Below are 16,959 nucleotides of genomic sequence, written 5' to 3'. Positions count from 1 at the left end.
CAGAGGAGAAGTCTAGCACCCAGTCAGATGGCCAAAAGGAAACAAGGGCCGGATTCAGATGATGAGGACTGGGAGCCTGAAGTCGTGAGTGGGACACCATTAAAGCTCTTGATTGAATGAGGATGTGATTGACACACACACTGAATTATAAATTGTGTGTGTGTGTGTGTGTGTGTGTGTGTGTGTGTGTGTGTGTGTGTGTGTGTGTGTGTGTGCGCTCTAGATTCAATGTAAACATTAGAAATGTTTTGGCAATACTACATTGTAACAATTGTCATGCCAATTGAACACATCTTGAATTGATGTGTCTGCTGTCACTCCCACAGGCTTCACAGAGTAAGAGAAACTGTCGAGAAAACTTAATCTCTCCCTTCAGAAAACCCCTGACGCCGCTCACCAACACACCCGTCTGCGCAGATGGCAATGAGCATGTGAGTTTTTAAAGTTAGAATTAAATACAACAGAGAGGCACATTCACTTAGACTCGTTTGGAACACATTGGAAATCTAACAAAAAACACCTTTACAAAACAGTAAAAAAAAAAATCCTTTGGGTGGAAGTGTGTGAGTCATTTTCAAATTAATAAAAAAAATATTTTACATTTTAAGCTGGAATGACTTTTTTAGTCCTCGCATCAAGATTTCAGTCATGTCATCCTAACAGATTTTTGGGATGATGCATTATATTTTTTGGGATGGATTTGACAGAAAGTTACATTAGACCCTAAAACCACCTTTATTTATATCACATTATGCAATACAGATGCTGTGCATCTTGAGACAAAACAAAAGCACTGACATATTTTAAGATTAAACTGCTCAAACATGCTTTAGTCTATGACTAGAATAAGCCTCGTCTATATGACACCGGGGGATAATGAGCTATAATTAACTGATTATTTAAAAAAAAATTTACAGGAAGACTTCATCCGCAAGATCTTATCAAAGCCGTTTAAAGTTCCCATTCAAAATTATACAGGTAAGTCTCTACTCATAGCTTGTTTATGTATATTCTTAATAAGTAACTAGTGTGATGATAAGCGAGTTGTAGCGGTTCTGAGGGTCGTGTGTTGCTCCGATCAGGCCCGTTGGGTCTGCGGGCTCTGGGACTGAAGCGGGCCGGTGTGAGGAAGGCCCTACACGACCCGTTTGAAGACGGCGCTCTGGTTCTGTACGAGCCGCCTGCCATCAGCGCTCATGAGCTCATCAAAGCAGACAAGTCAGTCATATCTGTTGATTATCAGATCTTATTTGGCAGCTCCTCACCAATGACATGATTGACTTTGTGATTGATTGTTTTGCAGGGAGAAGTTACCAGTGCATGTGGTTGTAGATCCAGTGCTCACTAAAGTGCTTCGGCCCCATCAGCGAGAGGTATGATTTGCTATATAGGGGTTCAGTTTAAGGCTGCAACTAACGATTATTTTAATAATCGATTAATCTGTAGATTATTTTTCCGATTAATCGGATAAAAATAAAAAAGCATTCATTTCCAACCCTTTATTCAAAAACAGAACTGACAGTGCAAATTCACAGTGCAAAAAAATCTTCAGAAAGTGCACAAACAGGTTTCTCCTTGAACATCCCTGAGCTGTTAAAGTAATAAAGTTTTTTTTAATTGACTAACACAAAAAACATACACATGTGCTTTACATCTGCCAAATATATAGGACTTTCTTTTTTAAATAAAGTGCACAAAAATATGTATATTTTTGTTTAAGGGACCTGAGCTGTCAGAACAATAAATAATTTTGAAAAAATAAAGAAAAATACAAATCAGAAAACTTAACAGGATTTGTTTAACGTCAGAACTTATTCTCCACACTACACTCACAGACGCACACACACTCACAGAGGAACACACACTCACAGACGCACAAATTCTCGCACACACTCACAAAAAAATACAATGGATTGACCACCTTGTATGGTGTGTATTTTGCAGCTCATCCTTTCCGAGCATATAGTGAAGTTTCTCTGAGTCATTTAGACTTTTTCTAAAATTCAGTGCTGCTCGGACACACTCGGTTTCTCTTGCGCGCAAATAGACTCGGTCTCTATCGCGCGCTCTCAGATGCACTCGGTATCTCTCGCGCGCAGACACACTCGCGCGCAAACACTCTATATCGCGTGCTCTCAGATGCACTCGGTCTCTCTTGCGCGTGCAGACACACTCGCACGCAAACACACGTGTCTCAAGCGCAGTGTCGCTCGCGAAGTGCGCTTCTCTTTTGTCCAGTCCGGTGCCTCATAGCTCTGCACTCAACTAAAAAAAAATGTTAATTTTTTTTTTACAACATCTCCGCGTCGCGTGACACAACGAATCGATAATGAAATTCGTTGCCAACTATTTTGATAATCGATTTTTATCGATTCGTTGTTGCAGCCCTAGTTCAGTTAGTGGATTGTTATAGAATAACCTCAAAAGGTCTTAAATATCAGTCAGATATTTTCACTATCATTATAACCAGGGCTTGACATTAAAGGTGCTGTATGTAACCTTTTCACTCTACTAACGCATATAAATACCATAATATGTTTGCATGTATTTAGGAAACATGCTAAGTTCACATTCTTGTTTCTCTGAAAAAAAACTCTTTTACAGCCAGTTATTTTTACTTTGAAATGTGCGTTTCCAGACTGGTATGTTTGTTATTGTTTTGTCTGTGATACTGCACGTTGCCAATTTACCGATTTTCATTGTTCATTGCGCTCGTTCCTGATGCGTGTGCTCAAACTGGCGAGCCGTGTGAGTGTCGAGACTGAGGAACAGGTGGCGGGAGAACGATCTCCGATATTTTGAATTCGACTGCAGTACCTATTTCGACCACATAAGTCGCATCAGTCAAAAAATGCGTCATAAAGAGGAAAAAAACATATATAAGTCGCACTGGACTATAAGAATGTATTGAATGTTCAATGAATATACAAATCAGCCCAGCTAAATACTTGGGGCTCTTAAATTCTATATATAGACTACCGTTCAAAAGTTTGGAGTCAATAATATTTTTTTTTTTAAAGAACTCAATACTTTTATACAATCATTGAATGTAATCGCATTTATTTACAAATTTATTTCACAAAATACAAGACCAAGAACAGACATTTAAATCTTGAAAGTTATTCAGCTCCACAACAGCACACAGAACAACAGGCTGAAGGTGTCCGGCATGTTAACGTAACACATTAACAGTTATTCAGCTACGCAATAGCATAAAGAACATATACCTGGGAGACTGAATAGGCTAAATTAACATTAGCCAGCGAGTCCAACAAGTTACCGGTAAGCAAGTTCACCAAGCTCCCGATCACACAACACTGAATACATTGAGTTCTTCCTCTGTGTCGCTTCTGAACAACTCCGCTAACTAGAGCGCCCTCTCGCGGCTGTAGACGGTAATGTTTTCTCTTGGTTCATCTCAGTCAGTTTGAATTAATTTTGATATATAAGTCGCACCTGACTATAAGTCGCCAAAAGTCGACCAGCCAAACTATGAAAAAAAGTGCGACTTACCATTGGTCAAAATTGTGGCAAGTGAAAATGCTGAGTGGCTAGTAACTTTTGGAAACCACTAGCCACAGAGGCTGGTGAGCAAAATAGTTAATGTCAAGCTCTAATTATAACCCTTTCTCTTCTATAAATCTGTATCCCATATTTTTGGGACTGACCTTTTAGATAATCCCTATAATTTTCTTCCGTAGGGTGTGAAGTTCCTGTGGGACTGTGTGACAGGAAGGCGGATTGAAAACTCGTACGGCTGTATTATGGCGGACGAGATGGGGCTGGGAAAGACTCTGCAGTGCATCACTCTCATGTGGACTTTACTCAAACAGAGTCCTGATTTCAAACCTGAGATCGACAAGGTCATCGTAGTGTCCCCTTCAAGCCTCGTGCGAAACTGGTACAATGAAGTGGGCAAATGGCTGGGAGGACGCGTGCAGCCTGTCGCTATCGATGGCGGCTCCAAAGAGGAGATAGATCGCAAACTTGGTATTCTTCTTCTCATTCTTTTGTTGCAACCGTTATTTATAGGCGTTAAGACAAGACAATTTCACTTAAGATGCAAAACTGATCAAGAAGACTTTTCTGAGAATATATCTTGAATTCATTGTTTCTCTTACTCCATTGTTTTATTATTTTATGCATAAGCTAAATAGTGTTAAATTTGCACCTAAAACAAGAAAAAATTGTTTGCCATTAAATTAAATTTACTATGCACATTTATCATGTTTTATTTATTTTTACTGGAAAACGAGACAAAAATACTGATTAGAATATAAATTTTTTGGCTTGTTTCTTGTTATAAAGTGTGTCTGTGTGTTTAAAATGTTTAATTTTAGTAATTTGTCTATTAAAACGCCCACATTGGCTGGTCACTATACTTCATCTTCTGTTTTGAATGACTGTTATTCAGCTTCACTACATGTTCATGTCATCGCATGTGTTGTTTCAGAGAACTTCATCTCCCAGCATGGCATACGAGTGCCAACTCCAATTTTAATAATATCCTATGAAACATTCCGGCTCCACACTGAAGTCCTGCACAAAGGCAAAGTTGGACTGGTTATCTGTGACGAGGTAAGTGTACAATAATAATTTTTTAAAAAGTACATAATAATAAACCGATTCGTAGAAAGCCTAAAAATATTTGGGAATTTTAAAATTATTTCCAGACCTTAAAAGGAAAGAGAAATGTATATATTTTTAAAATTTTTCAAGTGAATACCGTTTAAAAAAATACTTTGATTCAGCAAAGATGCTTTAATTTGATAAAAACTGAAAGTAAATAGATTTACAAAAGGTTCTATTTCAAATAAATGCTGTAGAAAAATACTTAAAAATTAATTGTTACAATTAATACATTGTTTACACATAAATAAACTCTTTTCAACATTAATAATGTTTCTTGAGAACCAAGTCAGACTATTATTAGAATGATTAATATATTAACGTAGACAGCATTTATTTTATTTTATAATAATATGACAGTTTTTACTGTATTTTTGTTCAGATAAATGCGGCTTTGATGAGAATAAAAGCCTCTTCACACCAAGGGTGATAAATCTAAAGATATAGTTCTAAAGATCATTGTAAAAGAATAGCAGAGTTCACACCACAACTATAACAATATGGCACAGAGAAACAATGTCATTGGAATTACTTTCGGAAGAATTTTTTCCTGCTGATAAACTATAGAAACTTTTTTTTGTTTTGTTTTTTTGTTGAAAAAATCGTATTGACCCCAAACTTTTTAAACGTAGTGTAATCATGCGGTTTCCATTCCGTATGTCCCGTATGACTGTACCCGTGTTGTTTGTTTAGGGTCACAGGCTGAAAAACTCAGACAATCAGACGTACCAGGCGCTGAACTCTATGAACGCTCAGAGGAGAGTGCTGATATCTGGAACTCCCATTCAGAACGACTTACTGGAATATTTCAGTTTGGTGCACTTCGTAAACTCTGGTATCCTTGGTAAGAGACTTTTGATCACTCCAGTTTTACATGATCCTGTGGAGAACTTTACTCAATCAATATTTATTGTGTGTGCTTTAGGGCTGCTCGATTATGGAAAAAATCATAATCACGATTATTTTGGTCAGTATTGAAATCAGGTCTTAAATCAGCCTGAAGGGGTTGTATTCGCTATAACAACCGCCTCGCTATACATTATCCCGCTTATTACATGGCTACCTACCAAATAAATAAATAATTTGTCACAAAATATTGATTTAAAAACTATTTATATGGCTTCCGCCAGAGAATGTCTAATAAGGGGAGAAGGTTCACTCTCGCTACACTTCCGGCTTCTGACTGGTTGCAGTTCCACTCTGATTCCACATGAGGGCGCTCACAGGACGAGTGCAGAATGAATGGAGGTCTATGGAGCTATACCCCTCAAAATCCACTTTTCTCAAGATATAATTTTTTGTCTAGTAATTTGAATGTTGTATTCGAAAGGAGATGCAAAGAAATTGCACATTGCTGGGTGTTAGATTTTTTAGAGTCACTTATTTGCTTTAAAAAGTCTTTCAAAATGTCAATGACGTCATACACATCGTACGACCAGAGATACTGCTTTACGGCAATCCTTCAGTCACTGTGGTGCTTTCGCGCTCTGCACTTTCTTTTCTCTCGAGGCATCGCCAGCACAGGTGACACAGGTAAACACACGTGCTAGAAGAGTTTCTGCTAGAATACATTCTGTTCCCGCTTCGGATGCCATGATGCCATCAAGCGGTATCTCTGGTCGTAACCAGTCCTTCACTGACCAATCAGCGTTCATTAGCAGAATGCTAGCGTGTTATAGGCAACAACAACTCAACCTGTAAGAAATCGAAAGGACATAAGTACTCGTTCATTCAATTTTCGACCTATAACCCATGTTGAACTTGCCAAACCTACAATCAAATCTGAGATTTCTCAACGGCAACCGGCTGAAAGGGACAAATTTAGCCGTCTAGCCCCATAGACTCCCATTCATTTTGCACTCGGGGGTGATCGCCCCCAGTGGAACTCTGGTGGAACTACAACCAAAATTCGGTACAATAGGACTTAATAGGGAGTGAACAGGCTCTCCGTAGACGGGCTCTGCTTCCGCTAAAGAAAATAGTCCGTTCCGTCTCTACGGTTAGAATCCTGCGTCCATGGCAACGCTCTGTTTTTCATGGCAACGGTCTGTTATACTTAGCAGCGGTCTGTTATCAAGAAATAACAGACCGCATTCTACATTAGAATTCAACCAAGCTAGGAATGGGCGATATGGCCTAAAATCCATATTGCGATATACATTGCAGCCTCTTGCGATAACGATATATATCACGATATATAAATTATAATAAAACCATTTCAGAACAGGTTACACAGACCCTAAGGAAAGCCAAACAACTGCTAAATATAAAAAAAAATTTAACGAAAGAAAGAAACGGTGTATGTCGTTTTGAGAACATTTATTGTGCAAAACTGTAATTATACAACATAATGTTGCAGATAAATAAAATTCAAGAACACTAGCTGCAGAGACTTTAAGTAGCCCTAATGTTTATATTATGGCTAGCAGCTAATAAAAAAAACCAAATTCTAAATTAGAATATTGTGAAAAGGTTTTCATAAAGCTGTAAGCCATAATCATCAAAATTATAACAAATAAAGCCTTATAATATCTCACTTTGCATGTAATGAGTCTATATAATATATTAGTTTCACCTTTGCATGATATTCAAATTTTTCGAGTTTCTCCTGTTATACGTCAACTAAAGAAAATGCTTCAAGTATAAAAGTTTATTTACAGTAGTGCCATGCCATAGACAGTAAAAAGTGCAGAACAGTGCAGAAGGCACTCCAAATCAAATGTAGTTTTAGCTTGGCTATTTTTTTAAAGGACACAAAAGATGCAAAGAGAAGAAAAACTGATGTCTTCTCAGTTAAAAAGCAACACAACAACGAATCTTAAAATCGGGCACACAGAGATTTTGTGTTTACACCACTATTTTGTGAATACGCGCTGGTATTCAGTGACATGTTTCGTGTTGAGGTGGTAGAACAGATTAGTCGTGTGTGTTACCCCGAACTGTTGCCCCACGCTCTCTGTATAGTCTGCATAGTTTGCTGCTGCTCATCGGACGGCTTAAAGTCCAAATAATGGATGTTGCACCGATCTTTTTCACCAGCTCCTCCGTTTCGCTGTCAGCCATGTTTACTCAAGATGACGACGAATATGATGCGGTTCAGCCGGTTGCAGCTCGTGGCTCTAAATTTCGCGGGTAGATTGTCATCAACATGCATTATCGCGATAGTGCAATAGAATTAAAATCTCTATCGTAGGCCAATTTTGTATCGTTTATATCGCATATCGTTTATATCGCCCATTATTAAACCAAGCCATGTAATAATTAAATTGATTGCTGGACTTTGTAATATGATTTAGCATTGTGTTTGCAACGCAGTGTGCATCTGTGTGCCTGTGCGCATACAGGTGGAAAAAAGTTGCGCGAGTAATTTACGTCACATGATCGACTTTTTTTATCCGTGCTATTGGGGTTTGCCGATCAATCGGAGCATCACTATTGATAATTTTCACTTCTTTTGAAGTCTTTTCAGTTTAAACATTCAAGCTGAGAGAGGTTATGGCTTCGGGACAGCGGATGTGCACGTGTCATTCAGAACACAAGACAAAATAAGAGTGTTCTTGCACAAGCAAAATAATAGTTTTTACTCGATTGTACTATTTTGGTGATCGTTGGGAGCTGAAATCGAAATTCAATTAATTGCACTCTAGTGTGTAATTGCACTCTAGTGTGCTTCAATAATCGTCCATCTCTCTTCTATGTGTGTGCTTCTTCAATCGTCTCTTCTCTCAGGCACTGCTCAGGAGTTTAAGAAACGGTTTGAGATTCCAATCCTAAAGGGTCGTGACGCCGACGCCAGTGATAAAGACAGAGCTGCCGGAGAGGAGAAACTCCAGCAACTCATCGGCATTGTAAACAGGTGAGCGTGAGAGAAAACGGCCCGGCCGCTCTATCACACCATTCAAATCATTTCAATTAAACATTGTGTGTGTTTTGTTAAGGTGTTTGATTCGAAGAACCTCAGATATTCTGTCCAAGTATCTGCCTGTGAAGATTGAACAAGTTGTCTGCTGCAAGTAAGAGATCAGTTGATTGTCATATTACCTACTTTCTGTAATAGCAAGGCTCAAAATAACATGCAGTAGTCAACATTTGAAGTGGATCAAAAACGTTCAGCAAAGTTGTCCTAAGACAAGAATGGGTATTGTTCAAAATTCATGCGTAACTTTGAAAAGTTTTGATCCACTTCAAATGTTGAATGCTGTATATAACAATATCAAGTGTTTAATACAGGGATCAGTAACTTCATGCATGTATGCCATCATTAGCACTTAACCCTCTGGAGTCTAAGGTGTTTTTGGGGTCCTTGAGATGTTTTGAAATGCCCTGATATTTGTATTTTTTTCAGTTGCTTATAAACATATTAATGGCAAAGGTGTAATTACACTCTATTTAGCACGAACATGGCTATCATAATATGTGAGCAACATATATGTACATGTTTGCATTTTTGAGAGAATATTATTTATGCGTGGTTATTCAAAAAACTCAAACTTAAATTTTCTGATATAAGACCACAAACGACCAACTTCACATATTCCCACAATACTTTTGACTAATGGATCTTGTCGGCTAGAGTATTTACTTCAAAATGATCTGAAAATCATCCGGGCTAATCGTTCACATTAAACAATAGATTGATTTAAATTTTGTAAGACACTTTTTGTTTGGAAAGGCAATATGCAGGTGGGCGTGAATGATCCAAGAAGGTCATGAATAATGTCCTCATTCACACCTGAAGACAAAGAAGACCTGCTAATGCTGCAGTGCATACTAATGAGCCTTAGGTGTCACTGTGGCTACAAGAAAAAATGCAAAGACAACACACACACATATATACATACATATATACATACATACATATATATACCGGTATATATATACATATATATATATATATATATATATATTACTACAGAATTGGTTCAGAGTTGGAAACATCTTGAAAAAAGTGTATTTTTCCACAAACTGTATGCTTGCAAATTGTATAATATCCAAGGTAAACATTTCTAGTAATTGTGCAGTTAATTCTCATTCGTATTTTCAGAAAGTTTTGGATTATGTAGGCTATCCTCTCCCCAAATTTGTCACTAATAAAACACAAAAATAATTTATAGAGAAGGCTTATATTGACCTTTAAAGATTTTGTTTGCACCTTGTAAATTAGGTTTTGATGTGGCAGTAAAAGCTTTATAAATAATCTATCCAAAACGAAATTTTGTCTTTCATATTTCGTCTGTAACATATGGTCTTTTATAATATATATTAGGGAATAAATGTTAATTTGCAGTTTAATATGTTGCTTATACAAATACATTTTATTTCAACGTATTCAGTCGATTTTTACTCATCTCAGTAGGCAATATAGATAGTTTGCTAAAAGCGAAACTCCGCGAGCTGTAGTAAACAACAGCATGCGCCGTTCATTCATCCAAACACAGAAACGCGATTCAAATTTAAACAGTCTTTTGCGGTTTACAGACACCATTTCATATCGCGATTAGAACAAAGCACTTACTGATGATCTGCAGCTGGATCCGTTGTTCGGCTACTCCAGCACGTTTGAGGTAAAATGTCCAGGATTATCACGATATTATTATTCCTCACAGCGAGCGTGTTGTCCAGCTGTTGTGGGCGTTGACTGGTTTGCATGTGTTGTTGCTTCAGATCTGCGTTTGAATAGCGCGCGCTCTCGATGGGCGTGTCACATTAGCGGAGTAATGAGGTGCCAGAAAGATAATGAGCACAGCTGATCTCTCGCTCTTTTTATATAGATTACATAAACAGAGAATATTTGTTTTAGTTTTGAATTAGATAATTTAAAACTACACACTTAAATGATTATAGAGATATATAGCTCATGTCTGAGTGAATAGTATTCGCTGAGATTTGTTTAAATTTAGAAACGTGCTTCAGAAAAAAAGTTCACGGAGACGGAGAGGCATAAAGCACTCCCTGTTTACTTTCTTTATTTTACAAAAGCACAATGTTTTATTTCGATTGTAAGTGGACACATAAAAAAGTAGACATTTAACAGCTTATTTTCTCATATTTCTTAAGGCTGTATGACCAAAACTGACTGAGTATTTTAGGTCTATTTTGCTGCTATGTAAAAAAAAACGAGCAAAACGCGCCCGCGCGTTTGCCGACCCCAGGGGGTTAAAGGGTTAGTTCACCCAAAAATGGAAATTCTGTCAGTAATTACTCTCCCTCATGATGTTCCAACCCCGTAAGACTTTCGTTCATCTTCGGAACAAAAATTAAGATATTTTTTATTAAATCTGAGAGCTGGCTCACTCCTCCATAGGCTTCTAAGGGGTTGCAACTGGCCGGCCCCGAAATTAGTAAAGACATCATTAAAATAGTCCAAGTGACTACAGCGGCTCAACCTTAAGTTTATCAAGCGACGAGAATACTTTATGTGCGCAAAAAAAAACTAAAATAACGACTTTTTTCAACTATTCATTTTCTTCTGTGTGTGTAGAAATAAGAAAACAAATTAAGAAAAATTTAAATAAATAATTTTCGTGTTTTTTTGCGCACAAAAAGTATTCTCGTCGCTTAAGTTATGGTTGAGCCGCTGTAGTCACTTGGACTATTTTAATGATGTCTTTACTAATTTCGGGGCCGGCCAGTTGCAACCCCATAGAAGCCTATGGAGGAGTGAGACAGCTCTCAGATTTCATCAAAAATATCTTAATTTGTGTTCCAAAGATAAACTAACCCTTTAAATAGTAAGTTTAACTTTGATTATTTTGCCTTAAAGGAAGCATTAAATAATATTTGTGTGTTTTTGTCAGTCTGACTCCTCTCCAGAAAGAGCTGTACAAGTTATTCCTGAAGCAGTCCAAACCTGTAGAGAGTCTGCAGACCGGCAAGATCACGGTGTCTTCTCTGTCGTCCATCACCTCGCTTAAGAAGCTCTGCAACCGTGAGTGTGGAGCTCTTTACCTTTGACATAATCGCCCTTTTTTTATTTTCAGACAAAGTTATTGTTACATGCAAAAAATGTTTGTTCTCTCTGTTAGATCCTGCCTTGATTTATGAGAAGTGTCTGGCAGGAGAAGAGGGTTTTGATGGAGCACTGGACCTCTTCCCAGAAAAGTATTCAACTAAAGCAGTAGAACCACAGCTCTCAGGTCAGTTCTGACTCGCACTGCCGTTCAAAAAGTTGTTGTTTAAAAAAAAAAAAGTTACACTTAGGGCCGTTACATAGTCAACGCAAGCAACGTGAGCGACACGCTCCCTTTCATAGTCTAACAGTGGACACAAGCGTCACGGGCGATGCGTGAAATGCAATACACCGCTCACGCAACAGGGGGTAGTAGAGTCGTGATATTAGTAGAGTCGGGTCACGTGATATTCAGATCGAAATGGCAACTGAAGAGGAGTGCATATTGCTGATTTTACATTTGTCACGGGCACTTTTCCAGTTCGTTTTCACGGCCAAGAGTGGCCTTTCTTCTTATCTACGGCCTTTCCCATCGCGGTTGCAACCTCTCTTCAGGCATTTTTCAACGCTATTTTATTGGAGTGTAATTGCGATGAACTGTCATATAAATGCGGATGTATACGTATAAGCTTGCATAATTTTTCCTCTTTGCCCGCCATTGTATTCAAACCTTCTTCTGTAAACATAATATACTTGAATTTATGTACAATACTTGCAATGTCGCCCCCACTGACAACGCATAGTGTTGCGTGCATCGGCACGTCGCTTATCAAAAACTAAGACGACACATTTGGCTATGCATCAACGCATAATGGCGGCCGTAGCCTTGCGGATACGTATGCGTACCGATGAGTTGACTATGTAACGGCCCTAAGATCACACCAAACACGTTTTTCAGGTTCGAAAACACGAGGCGCACAGCACTGCCCCGAACACACAGAACAAGCAGTGCGCTGCGTTTTTTTTATGTTGCTAGGCAACCACCGAAACAGCTGTCCTGTCAGTCAAGTATGCGTCAAATCAGCCTTTTATTAACTTTATTTACTTTCTGTTAACATTGTGGTAGTTACGGTCCGTGAAGTCGTTAGCTCCTGGTAACCCGCGAGAGCCCCACAAGTTTATCCTTCATCATCGCACTCTCCGGGCGTTCAAAGCAACTAGCTTTCATCACCACAACGGAAGGCCCGCCTCTCCATTCATTCGATTGGACAGTGGAAAAAACGCGATGACGTCAGGTGCTTTTTCCGCTCTGAGCTTGCGTTTTTTTTTTTACTGCAAAAAACGCAAGGCGCCTGGGGCGCATAAACAGCGCGCAGAACGCTCACTGACATAATAAAACTATTTTTAAAAGGCGCCTCTCACTGCAAAAAACACGTTTGGTGATCAGGGCCTTTGTTACAAAAAAGTTTCGAATAAATGCTGTTCTTTTAGTTCATAATCCTGAAAAATGTTCTACAAAAATGTGAAGCCTCACAACCGTTTACAACATTGATAATAATCAGAAATGTTTCTTGAGAATTAAATCATCAGATCATAATGATTTCTGATGGATCATATGACACTGAAGACTGGAGTAATGATGCTGAAAATTTTAATTTGATCAGGAATAAGTTACGTTTTAAAATATATTCACTAACACTTTACAATAAGGTTCATTACTGAACTACATTAGTTAGCATGAACTAATAATGAACTGCATGTATCATATTATACAGCATATATTAAGTTTTGTTAATGCTCATTTCAACACTTTCTAATACTTTATTAAAATCTTAATAACATTAACATTAGTTAATGCACTGTGAACTAACATGAACAGCTGTATTTTTATTAACTAACATTAACAAATATTAACAAATACACTAATAAATGTATTGCTTATTGTTAGTAGGGCTGTAATCTCCTAGTCGATTAGTCGATTGTTGGTCGATACGTTCTGGCTCGACCAAAATTCTGATTGGTCGATTTTTTGACGCGTTCATTTCATCAGTTTTCCCGCGTTCGTTTCATCAGTTTTGCCGCGTTCGTTTCATCAGGTGGAAAGCATTAATTGCTAATGCGGGTGTTTTCAGAGCACCCCTGTTTCACAGGTAACAGTCTGTCTTCAGAACACCCCCCTTGCTTTCACTTCTTTTGGATTAGCCCAACCACCGGAGAAGAGAGACAGATTGAAGAAAATAGGCTACTAGAAGGTTTGCTGAATATTATTTATTTAATTGTGAGAGCGTTTAATTCATAGTCAGTCCTCCTCTACCATATCAACAAAGACATCGGCAGTGTGGCAGCATTTATTTTATTTTATAGAAAACGGGAAAAAATGATTGTAGCCTAATGCGCTGTGCCACTGTTTGCATTAGTTTTGAGCCTATGCTTTATTTTCAGTTATGCACTTTATTTCGTTTTTGCTCTTGATCTGGTTTGTTTAATAAATATTATTTTTTTATTAAAATTGACGTGCCTTTTGTGTTTAAAAGTAAAGCTTTAAGTTAATAGTCTATTCGTGTCTCAGCCGCGAAGCTGCGCTCCTGTGTTCAGCCTCACTCTGCGAGCTGTCAGTTATTATAATACATATGCTAAAAACAATTGTCTAAATTGTTGCATATTCCTCAAAAGTTCTTGTGATGATATCACTAGTTGACAACAGTACTATTTTCGGAAATCATAGGCTATGATATTGCGCAGGTGCACGTGATGCAACGCTGTCAGAGCCGACAGACTCGTGTGTCAGACTCATTTCAGTGCAAAATAATTAGGTCAAAAACGATTTAATATACTGCAAATAGCCTACTATTTTTTTTATGTTTATTTATAATTCATTTAGGCGGACAACAAGGCTACCAAGGCTACAAGGCACAGTGCGCAGCTAATTAATTTAACATTTTTTTTCCTAACGTCATTTTTAGTCGATTTTTAGTCGGAAATTTCAGGACTTCAGTCGACCAAGATTTCCTTTGGTTGATTACAGCCCTAATTGTTAGTTCATGTTAATTAGTACATTAACTAATGTTACTAATGAACCTTATGTAAAGTGTTACCATATATTCGAATCGAATATTTCTGTTTTTATTGTTTTTGATCAAATGAATGCAACCTTGTTAAACATGAGACTTCAAAAAAGTCTTGCTGACCCTAAACTTTGGTAATATTTAACGAGTGTCAGAAATACATTTAAATACGTTGACAATATTAGTTCTCAGCAAATAACATTTGTGGCATTTCTTTTTAACCTTCATTACTGAATTTTTCTGAACCATGTAAAATCAAATCCCTTTTATTTGTAACATCAATTTAATCTGTTATTTAAAATATTAAATATTAATCTAAACCTATATAATTAAATCAATCAACATCAAATGTAAAACAACATGGTACAAGCCTTGCTAGGGTACATTTTAAATTGGCCAAAACCCATAATGTGTGGCGTTTAGGCCCTGATTTATTAAAGTCTGACTGATCTATGACTGCCTTGTGTTCAGGGAAGATGCTGGTACTGGATTATATCCTGGCGATGACCAGAACAACAACAAGTGATAAAGTGGTTCTGGTCTCTAACTACACACAGACTTTGGACCTTTTTGAAAAGCTGTGTCGAACCCGAAGGTGAGGATTTCAGATAATATAAATCCAACATCAGTGTAGAGTTCAAGTAGCCTTGATCTGGAAGTATTTCCCCATCTGCCTCCCTATAGATGTACACAACATTATCTACAATTATAGCCATGAACCGAAATACAGGTGAGACTCGAAAAATGCGAATATGGTGCAAAAGTTCATTTATTTCAGTAATTCCACTTAAAAGGTGAAACTAATATATTATATAGACTCATTACATGCAAAGTGAGATATTTCAAGCCTTTATTTGTTATAATGTTGATGATTATGGTTTACAGCTTATAAAAACCTTTTGAATTTGGGGTTTTCATAAGCTGTAAGCCATAATCATCAAAATTATAACAAATAAAGGCTTGAAATATCTCACTTTGCATGTAATGAGTCTATATAATATATTAGTTTCACCTTTTAAGTGGAATTACTGAAATAAATTAACTTTTGCATGATATTAAAATTTGAGTTTCACCTGCATTACCATTCAGCCTTATGATGGTTTAATAATAATTTTTTCTTCATGAATAGATACCTTTATGTTAGACTGGATGGGACAATGTCCATCAAGAAGAGAGCAAAGGTTGTGGAGAAATTCAACACCCCCTCTGTAAGTCATACTGTGTTCAACCTTTCATCTGAAGTCTTATTAGTGTTATTTTAGTTTTATTTATATACTAATATAGTGTTAAAAAAAATGATGACCTCTTCATGTGTATATATGTGTGTGATTCATTTTTAATTTTGTGCTTTTCTTTATTTAATCACTATTTAGGTTTATTTTTATTTCAGTTTTAGGTCAATTTAAATTTTCAGTTATACATTTTAGTGCTTCAACTTAAAATAGAAATGTTGCCTTGTGTGCTAACTGAAATAAGTTTGCTTTTCATCTAATATTTATAGTTTAGCACTTGAATTCCTCTCTTCCAGAGTCCAGAGTTCATCTTCATGCTGAGTAGCAAGGCTGGAGGCTGTGGGCTGAATCTGATTGGTGCAAATCGCCTGGTGATGTTCGACCCTGACTGGAATCCAGCCAATGACGAGCAGGCGATGGCCAGAGTGTGGCGAGATGGACAGAAGAAGACCTGCTTCATCTACAGACTGCTGTCGGTGAGTTGAGAGAGATGTTTCCCCAATTAAATGGCTAACAAAAAGTATCTTATACAAGATGCTCATCATTTAAAAGTGGATCATTAGCTTGTTTCTTTCCCTCTCTGCTAGACGGGAACGATAGAGGAAAAGATCTTACAGAGACAGGCTCATAAGAAAGCTTTGAGTAGTTGTGTAGTGGATGAGGAACAAGATGTGGAAAGACATTTCTCTCTTGGAGAGCTGCGAGAACTCTTCTTACTCAACGAGACGACAGTCAGCGACACACACGACAGGTAAAACACTGCATTACTGCTGCTCACCTTTGTTAAAGTGTGCATTTAGCACCTACTAGCATAAAGAACAAATATAGACACAGACTGTGCATAGAGATCGATTTAAGACTCAAACTCCGTTCGATACAAAAACGTTCTTGATTTTAATGTTGATATTAATGCATTTTTTCCCCCCAAATATCTGCGCAAATGTGATTTTTTTTCAAGTTAGACAAACACAATAATAAGTGGTGTACATTTTAAACTCAGTATTGTTTGTTCTATTTTGCAATGAATTCACTTCCCATGAAAGCCACAGCACAACTGCAACACACAGCAGTGTTTCATGAACGAATCTGCGGATTTGAATGGATCATCAATGATTCAATGACCCATTCATAAAAACAGCATGTA

General features: G+C 37.5%; 1 protein-coding gene across 1 annotated transcript in view; it reads left to right on the top strand.

The window, feature by feature from the left end:
- rad54l (RAD54 like) overlaps window positions 1-16,959 on the top strand; it is a 19,548-nt gene that overhangs the window by 504 nt on the left and 2,085 nt on the right. Inside the window, exons 2-17 of the mRNA XM_079628589.1 lie at window positions 4-84; window positions 327-431; window positions 918-978; window positions 1,083-1,218; window positions 1,304-1,373; window positions 3,702-3,990; window positions 4,454-4,578; window positions 5,323-5,473; window positions 8,359-8,485; window positions 8,568-8,642; window positions 11,427-11,557; window positions 11,655-11,765; window positions 15,055-15,178; window positions 15,713-15,791; window positions 16,112-16,291; window positions 16,403-16,566. Coding sequence (XP_079484715.1) covers window positions 4-84; window positions 327-431; window positions 918-978; window positions 1,083-1,218; window positions 1,304-1,373; window positions 3,702-3,990; window positions 4,454-4,578; window positions 5,323-5,473; window positions 8,359-8,485; window positions 8,568-8,642; window positions 11,427-11,557; window positions 11,655-11,765; window positions 15,055-15,178; window positions 15,713-15,791; window positions 16,112-16,291; window positions 16,403-16,566 — 2,009 coding nt within the window. The remainder of the gene's footprint in view (window positions 1-3; window positions 85-326; window positions 432-917; window positions 979-1,082; window positions 1,219-1,303; window positions 1,374-3,701; window positions 3,991-4,453; window positions 4,579-5,322; window positions 5,474-8,358; window positions 8,486-8,567; window positions 8,643-11,426; window positions 11,558-11,654; window positions 11,766-15,054; window positions 15,179-15,712; window positions 15,792-16,111; window positions 16,292-16,402; window positions 16,567-16,959) is intronic.

Source organism: Phoxinus phoxinus (assembly GCF_949152265.1).
Source record: "Phoxinus phoxinus genome assembly, chromosome: 11".
NCBI classification, from domain to species: domain Eukaryota; kingdom Metazoa; phylum Chordata; class Actinopteri; order Cypriniformes; family Leuciscidae; genus Phoxinus; species Phoxinus phoxinus.
This window is presented reverse-complemented; position numbering and strand designations above follow the sequence as displayed.